The following is a 17,605-nucleotide window of genomic DNA, read 5'->3' as shown; positions in this document are numbered from 1 at the left end:
AATATTGCTTTGCCTTGACCATCGGTTACCTTGATGAAGGGTCCCTTAAAGGGATCTTTTCACGCTTTGGTAAATTGACAAAATTGAAAAAAGTTGTTTCAGATTCGTAAGTTTTCGTTTTAGTTATGATATTTGTGAGGAAACAGTTATACTGAACATTAACCATGCTCTAATATAGCCATTATATGCATCTTTTGACGATTTTAAAACCTAAAAATTATAAAGCGTTGCAACGCGAAACGATTGGATAATTTGGAGAGTTCTGTTTTTGTCGTTAAATTTTGTGGAACTACGAAGATTGCTTATATAAGGTATAAAATACGTCACATATGTGTACTCGGCGGAATAGCTCAGTAGGCTAAAGCGTTTTTACTTCAGGACTCTGGCAGGACTCCAGGGGTCACTGGTTCGAAACCTGTTCCGGGCAATGTTCTTTTCCTTTTTTCAATTTTGTTCTTGATTTTTTACTGGAGCTTTTACGATCCAATGTTTACATTTATCAATATAAAGCATTTAATGAATAAGTTAAAAAAATGCCAAAATCTGTGAAAAGGCCCCTTTAATGGTTTAGGTCCTAAAGATACATGCAGAACATATTGGTGAAACCATCATAGAATTAGGTTTAATTGCTATTTGGCTGGAAACAAAAACAGTGATTGATTTTGAAGTCAAGGGTTAAGGTCAAGGTTACAGGGGCTTGATTCATGAATTAATACGATAAAAATGAATTAAATTCAATTGTATAAAATTGGCAAATAGTTGAAAATCTAGTTTCTTTGCTTGGTCAATTTCTTGATTTAATTGTGTAAATTTGTAGCTTTTAGTTTATGATGTGAATTCCAAAGATAGATATTTAACTTAAATTATGGTTTGTGGTTATTAGATCTGGTTACAGACAGAAAATGTACGTTGTAGAAGGTTGCCACATTTAGATAATTATATTGTGACCTTCCTTCTAATTATTTTGTGTTTTCTATGAGCTTTGTTTTCCTTTTCAGTCACTGAACCATTCTTTGCTCTAAAGTGTAACCTCATTTTTGGGGAGAAAATAATGACTAATTTAGCTGTACATCAGTTGAATTGCTGGCAACCAAAAATGTAAATGTTTTAAAATACTTTTCATAGTTATATTGAGATTGTGTCCAACAAATTAATTTAAATTTCTGTATTTCCATAAATCAATGCATCTTATTTCATTATTGCTGATATTATTTATTATTTTATAATAACATTGAAAAACTAATAAAAATGTTTTCTAGATCCATAACTTCAATTATTGAGAATGGCCAAATAGTAATCAGGGGAGGTTATTGAATTGTTTTTCAAGGTTACAAATCACTTGAATTCTTAAACTTGATATATGATAATAATGTCAACAGAAACTTCCTTTTAGATGGGCTTTCATTAAAGGTTATTAAAGACAGCCTGTGTTTTTTGTAGGGGGATCTTCTTCATGCATTCAAATGAATGATTTATCACCAGAACTTCATGTTTTCATGCAGATTAAATATTGGCAGTAAATCAACATTATGTAAAAGCAGTTTCCAGGGAAAAGCATTAGAAATGTTGCAAAACCTCAACTCTTGTTAGCAATTGCAAAAAAAAACAAGAAAGCCAATCACTGGGGATGAAATTATAGCTTGGCGTTAATAAAATGTCTTGAAATAGCGTAACATGTGCCCCTGCCACTGCTGCCATTCCGCTTCATTTAAAGTAATGAACAACGCTCATTAAGGCTTATTTTCTGGTCCACACCGGGGAGGCATTTGCCTTTGTTACCAGCCAGGAAATCACGACATAAACAACATTGCTCATCTCCAAAATGAGCTTTTATCACACAATTTCATGGTATTCCACAAAAATCGGAGAAATGGACAGCACTGGCTATGTTGTTCTATTTTAATCTGAATATTTCAAAAAAATGTTTGATACCCTGTTTGAATGGCGTTCATCAGTATTTAAATTTACAGATTGTCTAGAAAACTTTTTAGGGCAAGTAATTTCGTATGAACTTCATCAAAACGCAAGTTCAAGAAGTGATGATGATGATGATGATGATTAAAAATAAATAAATAACAATAAAAATAACAAAAATAAAGTTTAGTAATACTGGTATATATATATCCATATGCATTATTGCTTAGTGTGACAGACACACATTTCTTGCTGTAAAACCATTATTATTATTTGTGGGACAAAAAGTTTTGAGGATTTCATTGTTGGACAGAACAACACATTTTAAGTGTCAAATAGTTTGGCTGGCACTTTAACTGCAGCTGAATCTGCATTCTCAGGTGAAGTTGTGGAGGATGTTATACCTACACAAACACAGAATAAATGGTTTTTAGCGCACTAACCGAATTTTGAAGGCCTTTGCAAACAGTTTTGATCTAGATGAGACGCCACGGAACGTGGCGTCTTATCAGGATCCAAACTGTTTGCTATTCTGATAGTATTCTTTGAAAAAAATCGAATAAAATGCTCATTTTAAAAATTCAGCAGACGACATTTTAGCAGACTACAAATTTCTTAGCATGCAAAGGGCTAAAATGAAGAGTGTGTGTTTGCTTATGATAATAACATTACCTTTACTTTGATTTGAATTTGAATCTGCAATATCCATTGTAATTGATTGTTATCTAGTTAATTCATAGAATAGTTGATTGACAATTTACATGTACAATTAAGATGCCTATGCAATAACACTCTATAGTTTTGTTCAATTAACCTTTTAATGGCATCTCTTCTATATGGTACTGAGTATTGCTTTATGAAACTTTGTCTTTGACTGGAAGTAATTGCAACAAATCGCATGACTGTTTTCTAATTGCTTAATTTACAGGTTGATAATTGGGCACATTTATTAAAGCATAATGCTTGACAAACAACTGCAATATGCAGCGCATTTCATAAACAAAAAAGAAAATCCACACATGTTAGTGTCCCCAAAATTGTCCCTTTTTTTAGGAAACTTTAAAATTTATTGCTGACTAATATAACTGGATTTACAGTATATATTAACCCTTTTCCACATAGAATCAAAGTGACAATGGCTATGTGCAAACAGCATAAAACCAGAACAGCCTGCGAGTAACTTGTAATCTGTTCAGGTTTTATGCTCTTTGCTGCGAGTCAGTATCTCAGGGTTGGCAATGAAGCCTTTAAAATTCGAATCGAATAGTTAAAAAGGTCTTTTATTAAATTAAACGTTCTTAGTGACTACAAATTCATCAAAATACTTAAGTGGTTAGGGTTTAAGACTGTGTTTTTGTGAAGAATCTTACACCACATTTTCCATCATTTGTATTGGTCACAATGCCCTGCTGGCAAGCCATCAGTTTCCTTTGTGAATAATTTAATAATTGTTTTGTGCCATGCGTAAAACCATTAAGTACCTTGCATCATCAACAAATCCATAAAAAATTAATTAAAGTCTGTGATTTTTCTTAAGATTATAACGCATGATGAAATTACATATTATTGCATTGGAGCAACAATGACCTGAAATCAAATTGATGTCTTAGAAATGTCTCAAAACTCATATAAAATACCATACTGATTCATGAAACAATAGAGAAGGTAATGATATTATTGGTATGCAGGTTTTTTGTGTTTGTTATATTAGAAATGTCACACTATGATTTAATTTGATAACAGCTTAATTGATTTGATTGTTTTTGCTTATCGTGATATTCCACAGCAATGAACAGAATTTCTGAGCTAGAATTATTGGTTATTGGCTTAGAAAATTCCCAATAGGTACTTAATATGAATTTTTATGTAATAAATTGTAAAACACACCAATTGCTTTTATAATGACAGGATTTTAGTAAAATATTTATGGTTTTAGTATGTGACCTCAGCTGATAATCTGAAATAAAACCATCTTTTGGCAGATTGATTAAAATTATGACAGCCCAATCATCACATACAACTAATGCATAACAAAGGTTCAACATTCTAGTGGTTAAGAAGCAGTTGCTTTCCATGGTACCTCAAATCCAGAGATTAAATGTTTAGTGAGCTAATCTAATCAGCTTGATAATTAAGCTCAGCTTTCTATGCTAGCCCTTATTTAAAGGGCTCAGAAAATTATTGTTAAGAAAGGAGTTTCATGTGTCTGAGGAGGATTAACCCTTTGAGCGCTGGAACCAAATTTTAAAGGACTTTGCAAACAGTGTGGATCCAGATGAGACGCCACAAATTGTGGCGTCTCATCAGGATCCAAACTGTTTGCTATTCTAATAGTATTGTTTGAAAAAAAAGAAGAAAATGCTAATTTTAGAAATTCAGCAGACAACATTTTAGCAGAGGACAAATTTCCCAGTATGCAAAGGGTTAAGGACACTTTTGTACGTATAAATGTCTGTTTAAGGCTTGTGTGCCAGCTGATATATAGTTTTTAGTTTGAGTGTAAAAAGTTCATATTTCTGTAAGAACTACAGATATTGAATTGAAACTTCAAACATGTCTGTAGCATCATAATTATGTTTATGTCTCTGACCAAGGCCCACAACTCTGAATTGTGATTTCATCAGATTTATTTCATTTGTTGTACTTTAAACATTTAGGTTAATCTCTGTCTTTTGTCTATATGTCTATGTCTGCTATAAATATAGAAATAAAACTTCAAATATGCGTTCAGGGTCTTTAAAAGTTTGCATGCAATAAATAAATATCTGTAACTACTACATGCAGTGCTGTTATTCATTTGAAACTTCACACATGCCTTTGGGATCATCATGCAAGGTCACTGACCAAGGGCCATAACTCTGAGCTGCAATTTAGCAGAATTATTCCCCTTATTGCAGTTTTTGTAGTTCCATTAAAATTGTTAGTGCAAAAAATCCTATTAATAGCACTGGATTGCAGTTGGAGCGAGTTGGTCAATGTATAGGTCACTGTTGCTAAAAATAGAAACAAAGTTTGTGCTACATAACTTTAGTTTGGATGGAGATATTGTTTTGAAATTGTAAGTGTAGGTAGGTTACATTCTAATCAATTGTGTGATTGCGTTTGGGAACACTAGGGTCAAGGTAATTGTTACTAAAAATAGAAAAAAGAGATTCCACTCAATAACTGGAGTTTTGATGGAGGCATTGTGCTGTAGTTTTGTGTGTAGCTAGCTAACATGCCGATCTGATCTAACGTGAGATGGCATTCAGAAACAGTTCGGTCAAAGTAATTGTTTCTTATAGTAGAAAATGGTTTCAGCTAAATAGGGATGTAGGTATTTTGCTGGAACTTTGTGTGAAGGTTGCTATAACATGCAGACCTTGCTTAAAAAAATTCTACTAAATGTATTGATAAAAAAGGAAGACTTTTCTCGTCATGCTCACATGACTTGTTTTCTTAAAAAAAAAAATCCTGCTTTTAGTTTGCATGTTCTAAAAAGCAAATACATATATTTAAGTTTCAACTAGTCTTTTTGGTCTAAATAAGGGTGACTTACAGAAAATTACATGATACAGAGTGGAAGCATAGTAGAGCGATCTGTCTTGTGACAGCTCTTGTTTCCAAAAAGGTCTAGAAAAGGCAATGTATTTTGGATAAATATCTTGAGAGTATTGCCTTTTCTGTGTTTGCAATGTGCTAAATGCTTTTTTAGCTTCACGCAAAAAAAAAGAGTAAAACAAAATCTCAATTCATACCCTATCCTACTTTGCTGAGACGTTTGTTTTTTTAACAAACAATAATTTTTGTTTGCCTTAAAAGGACCATCATTAAAACCTCTCACACAGAGGGGGTAAACACGTGATAGTCAAGATGGTGACGTCCATGCCAAGACAGTTACTTTTCACCGTTTTATACCCTTAATTACTTTTGTTTAATTTTTAAACGATGCTCACTTTCCAGCCATATAAGTAAAAAAGTGATGAGCATTTATTTCGTATTTAAATTCGCTTTGTATCTCAACTTTACTCCCCGCAAATTTTCTTAGTGGAGCCATAATTAGGTCATCCTGCTAAGAAATTTTGCACCGTGTTAAGTCGAGATATAGAGTGAATATAACTATGAAATAAACGCCACTAACTTTCTTGCTAATATGGCTGGAAAGTGGGCGGAATTTAACAAATAATACAAGTTATTAAAGGGTATAAAACAGTGAAAAATACCTGCCTCGGCATGGATGTTGCCATCTTGATAATCACGTGATTACCCCCTCTGTCACAGTGTGCATTGTCTAAACTGGCCAGCACACACCTGCTCACAAATATATATAAAAATGTACATGACAGTTTAAAATAAAATATTCATGAACCTTTTACAATCAGTTGTACTGCTGAAACAAATGGCACAAACACCCAGTACAAATCAACAAATATAAACAATGTAGAAAAGAGCTAGCAATTATGCCGCACAATAGGTGCAGCAGTATCATGAGAATGTGTTAAGCCTATTTGCCATTTAATGCAACTTTGCTTGGATTTTTTCTCCACCTTGATTGACAGGTGTCAAACAGCACAAAAAAAAGCTGCAGTGAGAGCTTAACCCTCCACTATAAGTAAGCCTAGCTGTCTAGGAATCCACAGTGATACCTGATCATGCCAGCAGTCTGCTTATTCTTAAGAGAAGTGCTTGAAACAAGGGATATTTATTGCTGCCTGTGGTTTGCTGGGAAATAGAGGCAGGTGAATTATTTTGGAGCACCTGAATGAATGAGTCAAGTGTCCCCTGGTGATCTCCCTGCTACAAACTTACTGTAAAGTGTAACTTTGTATCAGGGGCTTTCCCTAGCAATGGCTGTTTCTAGGTTTAACAATTTAACACATCTTTGTATTGCAGCCGTTGTCGGTAACAACATGTAAAGAAATGTAAAAAATATGCGGTTTATTACCTTTAAGGGAGCACCCGGGAGCACCCTTATGAGTAATGGCCCCAGCCCCTGTTTGTAGCATTAGTTTAGTTTAAACCTATTTATTTTAGCTCGATTGCATCGAAAGCCTCAGGCTTATTGAAACGCTTTCGAGTCCGTTTCCTGGGCCTAGTACTTGGTGTCTTTGGGGGAGATCTAAAGAACGCTCCCACAGTGGGGATCAAACCCATGCCCTCCCGATCGCTAGGCGGACAATATATCCATTACACCACGGCGACCTACTGTTTGTAGCATTGAAGCAGTCACTGAACGTTAAAGCTTTCAGTGAACAGTATCTTTGAGTATAAAGCTGCTATTAATCCTTTACCACTAAGATACATATTATCACACATTTGTTGTCCCTTAGAAAGTTATATTTAATTATTTTAAGACCTTTCTAACTAGATTCAAGTTTTTAAGGCTTTATCTCCAAACCTTAGATACTAATGAGCAGCAAACAGCATAAAACCTGAACAGACTGCGAGTTACTTGCAGGCTGTTCTGGTTTTATATGCTGGTTTCAAAAGCCATTTTCACTTTGCTTCTTATGGAGGAAAGGGTTAATACGTTCTTGGGAAGATGTAAAGAGGACACAGTATCTATATGAGCCTAGCACTGGGAAAATGGGGCTTAATGCATGTGGGTAATGTGTTGTACCAGATTAGCCTGTGCAGTCCACTCTGGCTAATTTGGGACAACCTTTTTTTAGCTTAAACTGGATTCTTGCTTAGAAGAGGCTTCCTTTAAAAGGAAATACGATTAAAGCGTTAAGTGTTGTCCCTGATAAGCCTGTGAGAACTGCACAGGCTATCTAGAGCGATACTTTACGCACACGTATTAAGCCCTGTTTTCCCAGAGCGAGGCTCATATTGAAGGCAGGGACTGTTGCAACTAACTCAGGGCATCCCAGTGGATGAATCAGATGGGAGTCCCTATCCCTCTACTATTGAAGGGCAGGGGCTGCTGCAACTAACTCAGGGCATCCCAGTTGATGAGTCAGATGGGAGTCCCTATCCCTCTACTATTGAAGGGCAGGGGCTGCTGCAACTAACTCAGGGCATCCCAGTGGATGAATCAGATGGGAGTCCCTATCCCTCTGCGATTGAAGGGCAGGGACTGCTGCAACTAACTCAGGGCATCCCAGTGGATGAATCAGATGGGAGTACCTATCCCTCTGCGATTGAAGGGCAGGGACTGCTGCAATTAACTCAGGGCATTCCAGTGTATGAATCTGATGGGAGTCCCTATCCCTCTACGATTGAAGGGCAAGGACTGCTGCAACTAACTCAGGGCATCCCAGTGGATGAATCAGATGGGAGTACCTATCCCTCTGCGATTGAAGGGCAGGGTCTGCTGCAACTAACTCAGGGCATCCCAGTGGATGAATCAGATGGGAGTCCCTATCCCTCTACTATAGAAGGGCAGGGTCTGCTGCAACTAACTCAGGGCATCCCAGTGGATGAATCAGATGGGAGTCCCTATCCCTCTACTATTGAAGGGCAGGGACTGCTGCAACTAACTCAGGGCATCCCAGTGGATGAATCAGATGGGAGTCCCTATCCCTCTACTATTGAAGGGCAGGGGCTGCTGCAACTAACTCAGGGCATCCCAGTGGATGAGTCAGATGGGAGTCCCTATCCCTCTACTATTGAAGGGCAGGGACTGCTGCAACTAACTCAGGGCATCCCAGTGGATGAGTCAGATGGGAGTCCCTATCCCTCTACTATTGAAGGGCAGGGACTGCTGCAACTAACTCAGGGCATCCCAGTGGATGAATCAGATGGGAGTCCCTATCCCTCTACGATTGAAGTGCAGGGACTGCTGCAACTAACTCAGGGCATCCCAGTGGATGAATCAGATGGGAGTCCCTATCCCTCTACTATTGAAGGGCAGGGACTGCTGCAACTAACTCAGGGCATCCCAGTGGATGAGTCAGATGGGAGTCCCTATCCCTCTACTTTGGCTTGTACATTTTGCATGAAAAGTGAATGGGCAGTTTCCTTGTCATCTTGCTGCCCAAAAAAACTTTTATGTCAATGCATGCAAATGTCTGTCAATCAAAAAAAATTCTGGTGGTGCCCCCCATTAGTGCTGTAATATTATTAAATTTTGTGTTCTCTGGAGGCATTTCTAGTTTTTGCAATTACAGGTTTTTAAAACCTTCTTTGTTTCTGATTTAATTTCAGAATAAAATTGTTTCAGTAATTTATGACTGCTGTGAGTAGAAAAGACAGATGACAAATATATAGAAAACAAGGTTTATGCTTATGGAGTATTAGGGAATGGAAATGACAACTCTTTTTGCTCGTGTTAGTTACGTCCCTTATCATTAAGTATGCAAAAACTATCCAAAAAAATTTTCTGTGAAAATTAAGGCTTATAATAAAACAATTAAAATTGTATAATTTCTTGATGATTGGGCTCTCAATTATCAATGTTTTTTATCAATGATTTGTACATTGCAAAACACCATAACAAAACAGTTTCTATTTGATTGCTTTACATTTTTACAATGACCAGACATCTCCTTTTAATTGCTGACCATGGTCCAGATATAGTCATCCATGATTTTGCAATGTTAGTTCCACAGGGAAGCTTTTAACAATGTTACCTTGCAATTTGCTTGTAGTATAAGGGAGACAACCTGAACTCAGCACTGTCAGTATTGAATTTCTCAGTGATAAATAAAGGTCAGGAGGTGGTGTTTTGCGTTTGCAAGCATGCTTAAACTATGTACTTCAAGTTTTCTTTTTGTGAACTAAAAAAGACATGCAAATCGTGAGGTTGACTTGAAAACTATTTTACTTGATTCAGATACTATTATATTTTGCAGGTTGCACAGTGGTTTAGTGTATTTAATGAACCAGTTTTGGCAAAAATTAACTGTATTTAATGAACCAGTTTTTGTTTTTGCAAGCATGAAGTGACAACATTTAACCCCATTTGCTGAAAAAGCTAATTACCCACTTTTTGGACTTTTTGGTCCAATTTTGCGCTAAGACATAGCCCCAAATTTGACATAACTTGGTTCAAGCCATATTGAGGCACGATGTCCATGCAATTTTATTGTATCTCTCAACAAATGGTTAATGAGAGAAATCAATATTTTTAGTTGGTACTTATGACATGAAATTTGATTTGCCAATGTAAACTATATGAAGTGCATTGTTTGTCCTCAATTTACAGTTGTTGACATAACTACCTATTTTCAGTTCGATCATTTACATTTCTTGAAAGCAAAAGCCTATAAGTCAACAAAATGTTTTCTCAATAATTCTCAAATTGCTGTCTGCAAAGAAATTGTATTTACACAATGTGCCAAATCCCATTTCAGTGCGTTTGTTTTTCTTTCTTGCTTAAAAGAAGCAACACTGGTGGGCAATTAGTGTTGTTTAACCATCGAGATGTGCTAAATAGGATTCATTGACACGTCTTGAAACTGGGGGAAAAAATGTTTATGTTTTTCTGAGGGATTTAGAAATGCATTTACAAGCCCACACGCATTGTCACAGGCAAGTTTTTTAAAACAGTCAGTTTGTTAACCCGTTACCACTTAGATAGGTATTTTGACGTATAGTCCCTTAGAAAGTTTAATTTCATTAAAGACCTTTCTTACTAAATTCAAGTTTAAAAGGCTTCATTTACAACCCTTAGTTACTGATGAGCAGCAAGCAGCATAAACCTGAACAGACTGCGAGTAACACACAGGCTGTCCTGGTTTTATGCTGTTTGCACTTCTGAGTGGGAAAGGGTTGAGTTAAAATTGGTTATTAGAAAATACTTTATTGAGTAACTAATGATGGATACAAGTTGTTTATAAAAGCAGTGCTTTCCACAGGCCATGTAACGATCCCTGACCGGAGCGCTTGAATTTCGAAATCAGAGTCCGTGGGTTGCCTGAAAATTTTCCGATCAGTGTATATTTTTCAGTTACTGCAACTAGCCATTCTTAAGATCAAAGCGATATCGACTTAGCCGAAAAATTGTGAGCGCCGATTTACGACCCTCTGTCAATTATGTCATGTATCTCTTTACCTAACTAAAGTGCCTAATGGCAGAGCATCGCTGTATTGGACAAACAATATTGGCCAATGAGAGCGCACACTTCGTATGAGCGAAGGCACTCGTAGGCAGGCACTACCTGCAGTTAAATTATGCAGACGACTCGTGGCGTATATGTAACTGCCACAGAAGTCGTTGCCAGTTTCTTAAAAGACTGATAATGGCAACCGGCGGTAATCCTCGTTGAAGTTGTGCATTTCATGCCTAATACTGTCAAAACATTTACTCGACTCGTACAGCGTTTTAACAAATTATCTTTGAATTCATTAAGCAACCATTAATGTTTTGTTGAAATCTCAAACGAGCATAATTAAATATGTAATCCGAAACCCACTCCCGAATGTTAATGTCAACACGTTTGTAATCCGAAACACATTTCCGAAGGTTAATGTTAACTCGACGTTAACAGATTCTTGCTTCAAATAACAGTGATAATTTATTTCGTGTTGACCGGTGCGAAAAGTATGCAGTCATTTGCATCGCGTCATTTGCATAGAAAGTGTGGGTGTATTGAGCGTTTTATAAAGAAGCACACATCACGTCATGGGATTTACGCATGTTCAGTGGCAATATTTCTTCAAATCTATAAATAGTCACTTACGTCGAAATTTATTTGATACTTTAAAAAAATAGCAACGTTTGTGTTACAGAAATTAATGAGAACTTTTATCGTCAATATTTACCAGAAAGTGCTTTTTGAAAATGGAATAAACGGGAGTATCGGGTGATGAAATGAGAAACTTGAAAAGTAGTAAGTATGCAGTAATATACACTGTTACTCCAATATAAAGCGCTCCGTTATAACGCTGAATCCAATATAACGCGGTGGGTGCTTGGATCTCATTTTTTCTCCAACCTTCCATTTGATTTCTGATTCAAATCCGTATTATGCAACTTCATGTATTTTCAGACAATTCAAAGATGGCGGCAATCACAGTCATGTTGATTGCTTTTTTCAACCGTCCGTTGAACCGATTATAATCGCCTCGAGGTTCAACAACACCAACAGCTAATTGGTGTTAATCTGTTGTGTAATGTCAATAAAGGTGTGAAAAACTCGCGTGTCAGTGTTTATTACATGTACATGTATTCCTCATCAGAGCGGTTCAGTGCGATAATTTCCATAAGTTAAGTGCAAGCTGGATAGTTATACAATTCAAGTAATTCAAAACGATTGAAACATTCTTACTTTGATATGGTTGCAGTTCGACTATATTAAATGAGCGGCTGTGAAATATACTGCCTACTGTATAAAACAACTTTTTCTGTCATTTCATTATCATTCTAGTATTATGTCATTTAATCTTTCAGTTCGTGTATAAGAAATTAAATAATGCAGACAATTTATTTACATGCGAACGCAGTGTACCGGCAATTGTTAACAGAGTTTCACTTTCATTTTCGCGCGGTATCAGAAAGTCCCCAGGAAACACGTTTTTTGCATGCGTATGACGCAATAAAACAATTTTTTGTACATGAGTTGTATTGCATTCAATCTAAATTTAAAGTCGCTCGTCCAATGAAAGCTCTGCCCCATAATGCACTGTACTCTTAACACTTCTGAAAATGGCATATATGCGAACGGTTGTGTTTACGAATTTCTTAAACATATATCGTTATTAATGTTCAAGATTATTATTTTTCAAGTGATGTTGTAATTTCATTGGATTATCGGATAAATGTGCACATAAGAGAAGCGGTATGTATACTGTTATCGATACGATTCGGTTTATATACATGTATTTGCGTCAACACAGCAGTGCAATATACATGACCTATATTATAGGCTATTCTATACCTGTGTTTTTTTTATAGCGCCCTGCAGTAAATGAGCTCAAAACCTATAACGCGGATCCGTTATAACGCTGTTTCGTGGCTTGGACCCCATTGACCGCGCTATATTGGAGTTACAGTGTAGTCAGGTTGATACGGATGTATTGGGGAATCGTTCGAGACGGGATTTTACTTTCTTTGCGGGAAAGTTTAAAAACAATTAAAAAATATATCTTTATAAATGACTTTATAGCTGGGGGATTTTCTTGAAGGGACATAGCACACCAAATGACCTATTTTGATGCTGTTTTTCTTTGAGTTATAAAGCAGCACAGAACGTCAATTGACACGTTAAATTAAAAAAAAAAAACGTCAGGAGGCAACGCCCCTCCTGAAGCGACCCGTACCAGCCCCGGGGCGCCTGAAAAAACTCCTGTGGAAAGCGCTGAAAAGCCAAATGTGATAATTGTCTCTTCATCAACTATTTTCATAACATATAAGTAGTTCAACATGATAAACAAATTATGCATTTGCTAAATTGAGCATACAAAACAAGAAATATCTTGAAAAAGATATACGGCGTTGATGTTGTAATGTTTGCGACCAGTGAAATGAGATGGAATGAAGCTACCATGTATTTTAATGAAGGTAGTGAGTGATAATAAGATAATATATTTTAATGTATTAACAAATAAAAATGAAGAACAAGAAGAGGTGAAATTGTATGTTTTATTGTCAATAAGTATTGTTATGACCTAAGGTTTTCGTAATTGAACGAGTAATACATTAGTTTCAATAGAAAAAGAAAACATGTTCGCTACTGAAAAACTATGAACATAATGTTGGAATGAAATAAAAGATAATGTGTTATAATGTGTACAGATGTTAGTAGAATGTAAACATAAAAGACTCAATATTGCAAGCATCATAGTGATATGAAGTTTTTGCAGAAAAACAGAATTTTATATAAAAACTGAACAAAACAAAGTACAAAGAAACATATTTACACTAATAAACGCAAATATGGATAACAATAAATCAAAGACAGATGTATTTCCTTGAACGCCTATATATTTCCTTAGTATCGCGGGCTACCGCCCCCAAACCCCCGCTCTGTCGATAGTGGTAAACAGCTGCGTACCGGTAAAGTGCAATCTAGCCTGTTTTGTAGTATTTAGTGTGGCCGCTAAGGCATGTAAACAATAGATTCTTTAAATTGTACAGACATGTGATTAATGCTATACTTCTTCGTAAACTAAGGAGAAAAGTTTCGATGTAATGTTTAGAGGATGTTTTGTATCATGACAGTTTTTAATTTATTGTAATTTACATGTAATTTACAATATTCATATTTCAGTTCAAATGATACTGTATGCATCCAATGTTTTAGTCTGGGAACCAGACTACCAATGTTTCGCGAATACTGTTGCATAATTCTGCTTTGAATTGCTCTTTATTTCTAATGTATGTTTAATTTCTTTTATATTTTCAGGTTCTATTGTTCAGTGTGGCAGCTGCAATATACCTGTACTACTTCAAGTAAGCTCTCTCTGTCTTTGGTAAACTGTTGTTAAATTGCCATTTATAGAATGGAATTGAATATGTTACTTTTTATCACTGTTCTCCTGTCTTTATTGGCGGGCTCTCTGCAGAAAATAGCATCCCATTCATCTGTGCATTACAGGGGAGAAACAAACTCACTTAAAGTAATTTAAACTTTTTGCTCACTAATGTAACTAATCCTGAAGATGAAAATAGAAAAGCATGTGGTTAACTTGTCATGTAAAATGTGTAAATACAAACAAATATTTGACAGATGTGTGTGTTCTGGGTATAACAGGCATTCTAAGGCCTAAACACATTCTTGTCCAATTTATTTTCATAAAAGAATTTTGGGTGGCTAAAATAATTATATGGAAGTACGGGTTATTTTCGGCTCATCGTCCATCATATATTTTGGGTTGTTCTATACCTATTGCTGTTGAAGTGTGGGAGTTTAGGTATAGGCTATTCGTTAACCGAAGTACTTGTAATATAATTGATGTATAAAATAAATAAAAGATGTAAGAATGCTTGTGCGAAAAAATGGCATTATGAACTGGAAGTCTTAAACTGCTATTTTTGTCATTTTCAGATTTTGTTTACAATTTTAATATTGTCCGATAATTATATTTGGCCCAATTTAAAAATGACTGCCCTATATTTATTATGCATTAAATAAATCAACAAAAATAAAATTTGGATAACTAATAGGACATTATACAAATTACCCTTTAAAAGTGAAGGTACAACTAGACTTTGATTTTGCCTTTATTTTAGCCCACAAACTGATAGCTGTTGTGATAGATTCATATGTTGAACAGGTACCCACTTGTGATAAATCCTTTAACAGTTATCCATTTATCAAACTCTTTAATATAAATTCATTAATTTCGAATTAGTCTTCGAGAGTTGAAGATAGCCATTTTGTCTAGTGTAGATATACAAGAATTTTCCATTTGTTCATTCCTTCTAAAATAAATACGATTGTAAGGATTGGAGAGTAGCTGGTCGTAAAATGTTTTCCGTGTGTTGATAAAATTTGTTCTTTAGCTTCCAAAGGCGGTAACATGTTACATGTAGAGGGGGAAGTACATTTTATTTTTTTATGGAAAATGGTTTGGGGAATGGACTCTTTGAAGAAAAATCGGCTTTTGACATTGTTGTCATGTTTTGTTGACTGCAGTTGCTTATTTTAGAATTGTCTTTGATGATTAAATGAATGCCTGCATTCTTATTTTCCAAAAATAATTGATACGGTCATGTGTTCCTGTAGTTCAACCAGAGAAAACCTTTTACACTGTTGCCAAACTGACTGTAACATAATTACTCTTTCTAGAGTCTTTAACACCAAGGGGTTTATTATTAAGTATTATGAAGTATTTAAAAAAAAATATTTATCATTAGAGTTATTCATGGTTTCCATAAATCAACTGCTGATGATAAAACTAACATTTCTGATATCAAAATATTATCTAGATACATCAGTTCCAAACGCTGCCTTAACTCTTTCCCACTCAGATGCAAAGTGAAAATGACTGTGTGCAAACAGCATAAAACCAGAACAGCCTGCGAGTAACTCTCAGTCTGTTCAGGTTGCATGCAGTTTGCTGCTCATCAGTATCTAAGAGTTGGAAATGAAGCCTTTAAAACTTAACTAGTTAGAAAGGTCTTAAATTAAATTTAACTTTGTAAGGGACAACAAATGCTTAACAATGCGTATCTAAGTGGTAAAGGTTTAACGTAGAAATTGTGAAATAACATTGATATTCATAATTTAACAAATTATTTGTTGCTCTTTTCTTTTAGGTACATGACTGAAATGTGCTGTGTAATAGACTTAATAACGTGTCATGATTTGGTGGACCACTTAGATACGTATTTTGAAGCATTTGTAGTCCCATAGAAAGTTAAATTTAATTAAATACCTTTATTACTAAATTTTAAAGGCTTCATTTCCAACCCTTATATACTGATGCAGCAAACAGCATTAAACCTGAACAGACTGCAAGTCATTCGCAGACTGTTCTGGTTTTATGCTGGTTGCAAAAGCCATTTTCACTTTGCTTCTAACGGGGAAAAGGGTTAAATGTCTAAAAACAAACGTTTACAACCATGTGTTACAAGTACACAATGCAATTCAATAATTTATACTCAATAAAAGCGATGAATACAAAATAATTGACTTGAATATAAAACCATATTTTTTGTGAAGCAATCTATTTATGTAAGCTTTTTTGTACAAATATGAGTATTGCAATAGTATAATTACTTTTATAAGCTTAAAATTAAATTTAAAAAACCTTTCCAGATCAAATAAGCCCTTAAATTGTATGTGTTGAACAATTTGCTTTTCTCAATAGATGATGCAGCCATTTGTTCACTGTGTTCTTTATTCCTTTCTTTTTATCGAATTCACCTCACTACTAGTCATGTAAGGCAAGATGCCCCTTTACTCACATTTTTGCATTTTTGGTGGCCTGCTTCATTGTCATAGATACAGCAGCATTCGGGTAAGCGTCGTTGATAAATGGTCCCACCCAAGTTTCAATAAATCTCTGCAGTCGAATTTGCATTTTAATTTCATACAATGGGTTAATTCAGAATGATTAATTGTAACTAGTTTCATTTAGAATCATTGATGTTATCCTGAGAGATTTAGGTTTTTGTCATTTATCAGTTTGAATTAAAATGCGTTGGCGATTGTCAACTTGTTTGTGATTTTTCCCACCAGTGTTTATGAATATACGTAATTTATTCAAAATCACATTGGTGCTTGGAAATTAAGTAGAAAGTAAAAAACCGTGCAGACCCAGCACTCTTGACTGTTGACCTGCTTGCTACTTTCTCATCTGAATATTGCTAGGGATCTGTAACAAATATCTCAGTTGTGAGGGTGTGAAAATGGTAGTTTTTGCTCCCAAATTTATATTTAACCCTTTGCATGCTGAGAAATTTGTCATCTGCTAAAATGTTGTCTGCTGAATTTATAAAATTAGCATTTCTTCGATTTTTTTTCAAAGAATACTATCAGAATAGCAAACAGTTTGGATCCTGATGAGACGCCATGTTCTGTGGCGTTTCATCTGGATCCAAACTGTTTGCAAAGGCCTTTAAAATTCGGTTCCAGCACTGAAAGAGTTAAAAAAAATACAACAACTTAACGTCAGCATCACAATGGTTTTTGGTGATTTTATGTTTTACATTGTTGTGTGCGAATGCTTTTGTTAGTTAAAGTTGCCAAACAAAGGAACTTTTTTTCACAGTTATGGTATGATGTACAACTAGAAACCATCAAACAATGCTACTTCTTGAAATTCTGCAATTTTTTTTGTTCACTCATTTTAAATTTTAAATTGTCTACAAACAATCACC

General features: G+C 35.3%; 1 protein-coding gene across 5 annotated transcripts in view; it reads left to right on the top strand.

Moving 5' to 3' along the window:
- LOC127852152 (transmembrane protein 135-like) overlaps positions 1 to 17,605 on the top strand; it is a 150,155-nt gene that overhangs the window by 79,740 nt on the left and 52,810 nt on the right. For all 5 annotated transcript variants that reach the window (XM_052385989.1, XM_052385987.1, XM_052385986.1 and 2 more), the window contains one exon: positions 14,184 to 14,230. In XM_052385989.1, the coding sequence (XP_052241949.1) occupies positions 14,184 to 14,230 (47 nt within the window). The remainder of the gene's footprint in view (positions 1 to 14,183; positions 14,231 to 17,605) is intronic.

This window comes from Dreissena polymorpha, chromosome 12 (genome assembly GCF_020536995.1).
Source record: "Dreissena polymorpha isolate Duluth1 chromosome 12, UMN_Dpol_1.0, whole genome shotgun sequence".
In the NCBI taxonomy this organism is placed as follows: domain Eukaryota; kingdom Metazoa; phylum Mollusca; class Bivalvia; order Myida; family Dreissenidae; genus Dreissena; species Dreissena polymorpha.
Note: the sequence above shows the minus strand (reverse complement) of the source record. Positions and strands in the feature narration are given on the sequence as shown.